The sequence below is a fragment of the Rhinolophus ferrumequinum genome, chromosome 9 (assembly GCF_004115265.2).
Source record: "Rhinolophus ferrumequinum isolate MPI-CBG mRhiFer1 chromosome 9, mRhiFer1_v1.p, whole genome shotgun sequence".
NCBI lineage: Eukaryota > Metazoa > Chordata > Mammalia > Chiroptera > Rhinolophidae > Rhinolophus > Rhinolophus ferrumequinum.
The window spans coordinates 46584133-46593280 of record NC_046292.1 but is presented as its reverse complement, the minus strand read 5'-3'; the positions used below and the strand labels follow the sequence as shown (position 1 = coordinate 46593280).

At 44.0% G+C, this 9148-nt stretch overlaps 1 protein-coding gene across 2 annotated transcripts in view; it reads right to left on the bottom strand.

The window, feature by feature from the left end:
- Positions 1 to 982: 982 nt before the first annotated feature.
- Positions 983 to 9148, bottom strand: part of PGM1 (phosphoglucomutase 1) — a 54353-nt gene continuing 46187 nt past the window's right edge. For both annotated transcript variants that reach the window (XM_033115185.1, XM_033115184.1), the window contains exons 9-11: positions 6495 to 6678; positions 3976 to 4110; positions 983 to 1651 (exon numbers count right to left, since the gene is read on the bottom strand). In XM_033115185.1, coding sequence (XP_032971076.1) covers positions 1562 to 1651; positions 3976 to 4110; positions 6495 to 6678 — 409 coding nt within the window. In that variant the 3' untranslated portion in view covers positions 983 to 1561. The remainder of the gene's footprint in view (positions 1652 to 3975; positions 4111 to 6494; positions 6679 to 9148) is intronic.

The window sequence follows — 9148 nt, the reverse complement described above, 5'->3', positions numbered from 1 at the left end:
TAATATTCAAAAAGTCCTCATCTTCATCTCATCATTTGTCAAAGCTTACGTTGTGTTTGCTGGGCTGGGCTCTCTCGGTAAATGGCAACATTGGAAAGCTCACCCCAGATAAAGACCCTGTCACCTGGAATAGGGATTCTCCTCCGAGATGGAGGGACGTAGAGCTGGGCTGTATCTCTGGCATAGCCCATATGGCAAGGTGACTTTGTGGAAGTGCCTCGCAAACCATAAAATGCATGCAAATATTTGTGGTATAGTTTTTGTTTTTCTAGTACTTAAAAATCTAGAAACAAGATTATAGTCACCATAATCCTAGTTCCCCCTTATTTGACAACCTACCATGAACTAGATACTGTGCCCACTGCTTTTCACAGGTCTACTCACAACGTTCTCAATAAACCTACAGAGTTGAAACTATTTTTACTCTCATTTTAAAGATGAGGAGAACGATATCCAAAGGTGACACAAGGTCTCAAATGGGATTCAAACTCAGGTCTATTGGCTCCCAAGCCTATGCTTTTAACCACTGTGATACACTCATGGATTACATGTTCTGAGATGAATCCGATGTCAGTGGGCTGCAGAGCTCCAAGCAAGTGCTCATCATCTTGCTCTGGGATTCTGAGTTCTGCCTCCATCCCACCAACAGGCATCGGGACATCTCAGCACCACAAGACACACGCAGTGCTTTGCCATTTATGATCTCCTGAAAATCATCTCCCTTTCCTCATTCCAAGTTTACCGTGTCAAGCTTACCTTATCCACTTCAGAAGGATCCAGGGCTCAGGTGACCCTGCTAAGATCTGAAATTACAGTCTTGAGTGTAAGGATTTTAAAACCTAGCACAGAGAACTTATTGTTTTCCTAGGGAGAACATCCAAATAAAATACAATACCCTTCCCCTACCCCTCAAAAACAAATCTGTTTTCTTTCTGAAATCAAACAAGCATTTTATAGTTAGGAAAAAAAAGACATCAAGAAATAGTAGCTTATTTTGCTTTAATATCCCAAAATATTTGTGTGAATGGGACTGTGCTGCAAAACAAGGCTGAAATCTGTAGACAAGTACGTCTCACTCCAAGGAAAGAACTGATTGGAGAAAAGGCACCAGAAGTGGCATTTTGCTGGATTACATGTAAACAATAAATGGGGGAAAAGGTTCACCAAGGAGAAAGGAACTTGCACTGTCATTTCATTGGCACATCCTAAGGATGAAAAATGGCCTCATTAGCTGATGCTCAACCTCTATCTTACATTGCAGTGTAAACAGAACTTGGTGCTAAGGAGACAATACCGTCAGAGCAGCAGTGTGAAAGGACATGAAAGGGACTGACATTTGCATAAGCCCCTGGGTCTTTTTTCCCCTTTCCCACAGGCTCCCAAGAGCATCTCAATTGGCAGTGTTTTGCAAACGTACCATTCATCAACAACTGGTTAGTGGAAAAACTGAATCCTAAAAAGCCTGGGTGAATACACATTGTTTGTGTCCATGCTCTTCAATCAGGTGACTTGGCGGGTCCTGGGATGGAGAGACGTACTGCATCTGGCCTAAGATGTCATCTTAGGTGATAACGGTGGGTGCAGTGCGTCCCGTCCTTTCCTGGAGTTGGGAGACCTTCAGAGCAATGGAAATCAGTGGGCCCAACATGACCTGAGGGAGACACAAAAAGAACCTTTTCCATCACTTTCTCTAGACACAGAGCCACAGCGCTAGCCCTAACTCTGCCTTTGAGCTCCTGACCCATATGTCTGACTGCCTACTCAGATATCCCAAAGGCTCCTCAAATCCTACCAGCCTAAAAATAAACACACGTCCTTTCCCCCAAAACCTAGTCCCAGCATTCTCTATTTCTGTGAATCGACACCAAGGTCTATCACAGAAAGCAAAGGAACAACTAAGAGTCATTCTTGACACTTTACCTCTTGTCCAATCTATCAACCAGCCAAAGTTTCTTTTATCTCCTAAGTATCTCTCAATGGCTCCCGTTTCTCTCCATCCTGGTGCCATACGTCTTGCTAAACCAATGTCCTCTCTCTTACCTGGAACAAGGGTACTTTCAAATCTACTTTTGCATCCTCCAATTTGTTTCCCACTGTTCCCAGAGAGATCTTTTCAACAGGCAACGCCACCACCCTCCCGTCTAAATCTCACTTAAAAAAAAAAAACACGAATTCTACTATTGCTTAAATATATTTAGTACTTTTTAAAAAATGAAAACTACTTATCCAGTTGAACAGCCCATTTCACAGATGAGGAAACAGACATCCAAAGAGCTGACTTGACCAAGTGACGTAAGGGCAGAGCCAAGAGTAGTACATTTTCTACTGCCCTCTGTTGCTTTCCCTCATCGAAACTTCCACCAACTCATGATTCCTGGATGAAAGCTGGTGACCCACTCCACGTGCTGACTATACCACTTGCCATTTCTCCTTGGGACTCCAACAGTCCCAACAAAGTGCTGAGGCTATGGCGTCTCTCCAGCTGGCATGGTGCACACCTGGGCACTGGGGGCACCCAACACCCTTCAATGCTCTCCCTTCTCCTAAGGACTATGGTCCGGAAAAAAACTTATGTTTCGTTCATTCTTTGCATTTACCATATGCCAAGCATTAAGAAAAAGAAACACCATTCCTTCCTCTTTCTCTATTATTCTGTGGGTCTACAATGTAGACACCATTGCCTTTGGTTTAAGTTTTAAGGATGCCTGCAACACAACCGGGGTCTGGCAATGACGGAAGCTGGAGCCTGGCAAAAAAGCTAAAGTGAAGTATCCTCTCACCTCCCTATTTTTGTAATAAAAACAACTATAAGAGCCACTTTTCCTCAAAAGCAAATTCTATGTGTCAGGCTCAGTTTTTAGAATTTTGCATCCATTGTCTCCTTAAATCCCTATAACAACTTGGTGAAGTAGGCAGTATTCTGCCATTTTACAGACACGTAGACCAAGTCTCAGCACATTGAAACAACTTGCCCAGGGACTGACAGCTAAGTGGAAGCAACCGAATTAAAAAGCAAGATCTCTTTAACTCCAAAACCTATGCTCAAAACCACTGTGCCAGGGGTTTCTAAGTGAGTTTCACAGGATTTTAACTATGTGTTAGAAGAAAAAAGGCTTTGTGGAAAAATAAGCTCGGTGAACGCTATTTAAACAGAAGTCTTTAAACAAGGCTTCTGAGAGTCCTTAAGGTGCAGTGTGTGTTGTGAATTGACAAGTAGGGTTAATGGACCACAATGCTTCCTTAACATTGTCGGCTATTGCGTTTTGATTGGGGAGCATCTGCCAGCACACGGAATGCACACGGGGAAACTCTCCCCTGTGTGTCACTGCCTCCCCGTGGCTCCTCTCTTTGCGTGTCTATGCTCCAAGTTCTCTGTCACCCCTGGCTCCTGTGCTCCCTCCTCATTCTGACACACTTCCGGAGAATCTTCGGGTGGGACTAGGAACCCAAACCATCAGGCTGCAAGTCCACAGACTTCCATAAAGACGTTTCTTGCTGGGTCATGAAACTGTCTCTCCCTCTCCATCAAACCTAGAACCAGTGTGCGTTCTGCCAGGGCAGGCAATCAGACCAAGCAAAGTGGCAAATGATCAGTGACAGAACAGAACGCAAGCTGAGGGGCTGATGTAAACATGATTTATCCTGACTTATCGGCCACTCACCAGGCACGTGAAGCTCCTGCTTAACCTTTCTGTGCCTCGGTTCCCTTATCTGTAGTAGGGATAATAACAGAGTCTATCTCATTGGAGAATGGAATGAATATATCTATATAATGGGTTCAGAACAGAGCTTGGCAAATAGGAAATGCTCAGATACCGTTCGCTATTACTACTGTTATGACACACTGAAGGAGACAGGCAGGAAGTGGAGTACTCTTGTTCCATCATTTGAGAAGTGGGCAGTGATAACACAGGCTCAATGGAACCACTATCATCCTCTCTAAGAAGCAGTTGGGGCCCAGGGCTTGGGCCTTACCTGGGGGTCCTGGTGGATCTTGGCAAGGTCCTTCTCATAGCTGTCAATGTACAGCCGAATGGTGGCGCCTGCACTCCCGGTGCCACTCAGTCGGAAGATGATGCGAGAACCATCTGCAAAAATGAGTCGCAAGCCCTGGGAAAGATAAGCAGAGATTTGTTTTTTTGTTTTTTCTCCCATAGGAAGGGAGATCAGAGAGGCTGGCAAATTATAAGGGGGCCATTTGGAGATCTAATTTCATCTCTACTTGATCCATCAGGGGATTTGATTCTTGATAAATGGCAGCAGCTGAGCCCCGTGCGTCTGCCCTTGGTCAATCTCTCACTGCATCTGCGCAATGGGGGCAGGAGACCTGATCCCAGGGAGGCCGGGTGACAACAGGCCTACCCTCCATTCCCTGCTTCCCTGTAATTTATGGACTACCCACTCCTGTTCAAAGCTTAATAAAGTAAATAAATAAATAAGCTGCCCGATGCAAAAATTCGATCCCCAGATCAGGAGGGAAACACGGACAGAATGGGCTGAAATCAGGGCAGAAGAGGTTTCAGGCAGATCAGAGAAAGAACTCCTTGCAAAACACTGACAGAGAACCCCTACGAGTGCCCCAAATGGCAGAGACTGGCTATTACCAATGCCTGAAGACACAAAGTGGGTCCATGTGGCTACAATGCCAAGCCCCGCCCTCTCTCTCTGCTGCCCTCTCCTTTCCCTCCCTGGTAACATCTCTCATCCCCAATAATCTTGCTTCAGAGGAAAAGGCTAGGGGCTCCTGGGTAGATATTCTGCGGCATGAGGTAAGAAGACTGTGGAAGACAGTTATCTGCGGACACTTCAGTCTTTGAGTCTGTCAGTTCTTCTATAAAGAGAAGATCTTTGTGTAAAGCCAAAGGCCGACCAGAAGGAAAGATACTCCACTACTCCTCATTGCTGTGTGTCACCAAACCCCATCCAGTGTTGGCCATTCAGCAATGGAGACAGCTGAGGAAATACACAGAACCTTCCCCCGTTAGTCACCATGGGAAGATACAGTGAATTCCCATTCATCACGTCTTGCTTCCTACAAACATACCAGGAATGGTCTCCTTCTCCCACGGCTTCAAATGGAAGCTTCTAAATTCTTTGCACTAGATTGCAGATGCTTTGTCTACTTCAGAAGACTTTCCTTCCTACCTGGTCTTCCATCTAAATGCTTAGACTTTCTTCAGATAGGATGTGGAGCGGCTGACTTCTTCCTCACAGAGCGCAGACAGCAGCACCTGTGCTTACGCCAACACCCTCTCACACCTCCGCTCCTCTCCTCCCTGCCAGCGGAGTCTGGATGCAGTGCAGGGTAGGGGGTTACTTTTCCTAAACATCTGTTCTCTCTCTGAAGGCTTTACTGTGAAAACTTCTGCTCAGTTCTGCTCTGCCATCCCTTGGGCCCCACCCTGGGCCCCACCCTCCCCTTTTCTACACCCACCCTCCTCTTCCCCGGGCTTCTCTTTTCCTGATTATCTCACACATAATTTACAATCGTCCATACTGGACCCAAAGTTCTCACGGATGGTGAAAAGGCATACGGAAGAAAAGCCACTGTGCTAGAATTTTGAGGAGGGTAATACCCAGGCACCGACAGTCGTTCATGCACTACCTGCTCTCCAGAGAGAAATTTTAAATAAACCCCACACCCCCTTTCCTCCAAAGCCTGTCAGATGCCTTGAGAAGGACCAGGCCAAAAATCTAAATCTATCAGGAAAAAGCAAACTGGAAAAAGCAAGCTGTAACAGAATCTGCAACTTCCTCTTTATGATCCCTGTTTCTAAGTTATTAGAGATGAGTCCATTCTGTGATGACAACAACAGAACCAGAGGAGAGAGGACCCTGGGCCCTGAGAAGCCTGGAGAAGGGCTGACCCAGCCTGCAGCCTTGATCCCTGGCACCTAAAGAGGGAAACCCTAACAGCTCTGTCTCCATCCAGACATGGGCCAGGTTCTCAACTGTGATGTGCTATGCAATATCTGTGTTTGGGGTGGCTGCAAGTCACGTGCTGCAGATAACAGATAATGTCTCTGTGAATGGCTTATCTATTTTTTTCTTCTTTTTTAGACATTAGAATATATCAGTCTATAATAATGACACTCTGGCTTTCTGCTATAATCTCATGAGAGTAAAGAGGGGGATTGATACCTAAGGCAGTTCTCCACTTTTGTTAGATTCTGGGGCTCCTTTCTGCACATACACTCAAGACGACGTCTTGCATATGATTCTGGAGGGTGTATAAATCCCTCTAGGCTAGGAATCCCAGAATCCCAGAATGAGGGCACAGCGGAGTGCAAACAACCAGGTCAGAAACCATTTTCCCCACAAGTGCATGTGTAAGGCATGTGAGACTCCGTGGAAAACCAGTCGAGAACAGCTCCCCTAGAAAAACAGTGCAGCAAAAAAGAAATGACCAAGGGACCTTTTTTCTGATTTCCTGTGAGATTTCAGAGAGGAAGCTCTGAGGCGTCTCTCCCACAGACACATAAATCTGTTCCTACCTGATTTCTTGAAATGCTTCCATCCACCGGGTCACTGTACTCGAAGTTATCAACCTTTTCCACGGTGTAAACTTTCTCACCCACTGACAACTGTTTCCCCACAAAGGAGAGATCAGATATCAGGGCCTCCAAGTCTTTCATCATTTTGTTTGCGCCTTCAGCCTCCACCTCCTCATAATCATACCTGGAAGAAGTCGTGAAGTTGAGGCCCAGGGGCTGACTTCAGACGTATATCAGCACTTTCTTCATCATGTGTTTGGCCCTCCCCCCAACCCATCTAACTTCAGAAGAAGCTGGCAAAAAGATGAGCTCGTTAGTCCCTGGGGATGGAGCAGGCCAGGGATGAAAGGAAAGGTTTGGAGTATTTCATGGAAGCGTTAGGAGCTTCTGAATAAGCAGAAAACTCCCATTTTGGCTTTTCTACAGAATAAGCTCTAAGAAGCTTCAAAGGCTTTTGAGAGATACTATCTAACATTTAACCATCACATCCTGAGGAGGTAGAATTAAAAGCAATGTTATCTCTAGAGAACTCTGCATCAAGCAGGACATGACTCAGGCAACTTCTCTTTCAAAACTGCTAGAGCTTCCTTGGGATAAGTGCTGGCACTACTCCCAGTCTGAGACCTGCCTGAGGCTGCGGAGATTTTGGCTAAGGAGAGTTCCAGTCTCCACAGGAGCTTCCTAAAGTAAGGCCAAGTTTTCACTGACCAGATGAAGGAGCCAAACCCTAACTCTTTACATCTGAAACGCCTCAGTCCTTTCAATGAAAGGGGATTCTGGTCCAAAGAGCTTTGGGTTCACCCTGACAGAGAAGACCTGGTGTGGATGCAAAAGGACCAAGGGGAAAAAAAGAGCACCACGAATGAAATCCTAGGACTACTATTTTTCCTCCAAGAATTATTCTTGACTTCTTTCTTACGAGGTTAAAGACTCTTACAGGTGGCTTTTCCTGACCTAGTGGCACACACCCTCTTGAGAGAGTTATTTTGTAGAGGCTCAAGAGTCTATCTTTATTTGCAATAGTGAAACAAATCTGATATGTGCAAGAGGACACCTCTGAGACATGAGAAATACCAGGGAATTAAGGCCAACTTATTCTGGCTCCAAGATTCTATGAATCAAGGACAACAGTCCCCTTAATCTGGAAGTCAGCTCTTTCCCCCAGTTAAAATGATAAACAGCAAGAAATTACAACCAGGTGTTTGTGTTTTACATCTGCGACCTTTGGGTGTTTGAGGGAAATGTTCTATAAATCCTAGGCACAGAGGGGTATAATGGAAAGAATCTGGGCTTTGGAATCAGACAGAACGAGCTATGTATGAATCCAGCCTCTATGGGTGACTAACTGTGTAACTATGGGCAAGTTGCTTCATCTCTTAGAATCTCAGTTGCCTGGATAATAACTGTTTTGAGGTTGACATGAAACAATGTGCAAAAGTGCCCAGCACCTTTGTTAAATAAACAGACGGTACAATGGAGTCTTAACAATAAATGTAGGTTCTATGGAATTTATTTGCAATATTTACTGTAATACTTGGTTAGCAGTTTTTTGAAATTAATAAAAAATTTTAAATAGTTTTTAGATGGAGACTTTTAACTCATCAAGGGTGACCCTTTCTCTGAACAGCCTTTCCGAACATTATCCCACTCTGGCTACTGTTTCCTTCCTTCATTCATTTATCTATCCAAAGCAAATTTAGTGTCAACTATGAGTTAAGTATTTGGTGATACCATGGAGCACAAAAACATACGTGGTCCTGCTTTCATGATACTCCAGGCTCTAGAGAGTTCATGAATGCTGTTCTGAATTACCAGGTTTTTCTGGCTTTTAGAGAATAGAGAGATTCTTGCCTTGGTTCCCAGCGCTACTGTGTAAGTACCATGTGGCAGTTATTACTTATACTTTTCACAAAAGAATAACTTGAGGGAGGAAGAGAACAATGAACTTGTGCAAAGTTGATGAAAGAATTCTGATGACGGAGGCCAAGTGGCTTAAGGTTGAATTCTTTCTTGACAATCCAGAGATCACGGACTATTATATCTGTGATATATTTTTTAAATTCTGTAGTCTAACTTATCTATTTTGTAGAAGAGGCAACTGAGGTCCAGAGAAATTACAACTATACCTTTTTTTACAGAAAAACAACTTATCTCGTATCTTTTTCCTCATATCTCCCTTCCACAATTAGAATAGTGAGGTTCAGGAGAAAGTTTGTTAGATTTTTACACTTATTGGGGAAAAGGCAAATTGAAATTAATGAGAAGCACCACTGGCTTAAAAAAAAAAAAAAGTGAATGCTTTTAAAAAATAGAAGTATGCATGGTAGAGAAGAATTACTAAGTATTTTAAGTATTTTATTCACTGCTGAATCTCCGGTGCCTGGCAGAAAGTAGGTATATAGTCAATATTTGTTGACTCGATGAATGAAGTACTGACAAGTACACAGCCTTTGGGGACCTATTTTAATGAGTCAGAAAAGTTGATCTGAACTAAGCATAATGATTTCCATAATTTCAGAAAAAAGTTTCCATACTTTTAGTGCCCCAGAGTTTACAAAACACTTTCATACTCATATTTCATTTAATTCACTCAATGGTTGGACTGTTATTCCCATTTCTATCTACAAATGAGAAAACTGAGTACAGAGAGAGGC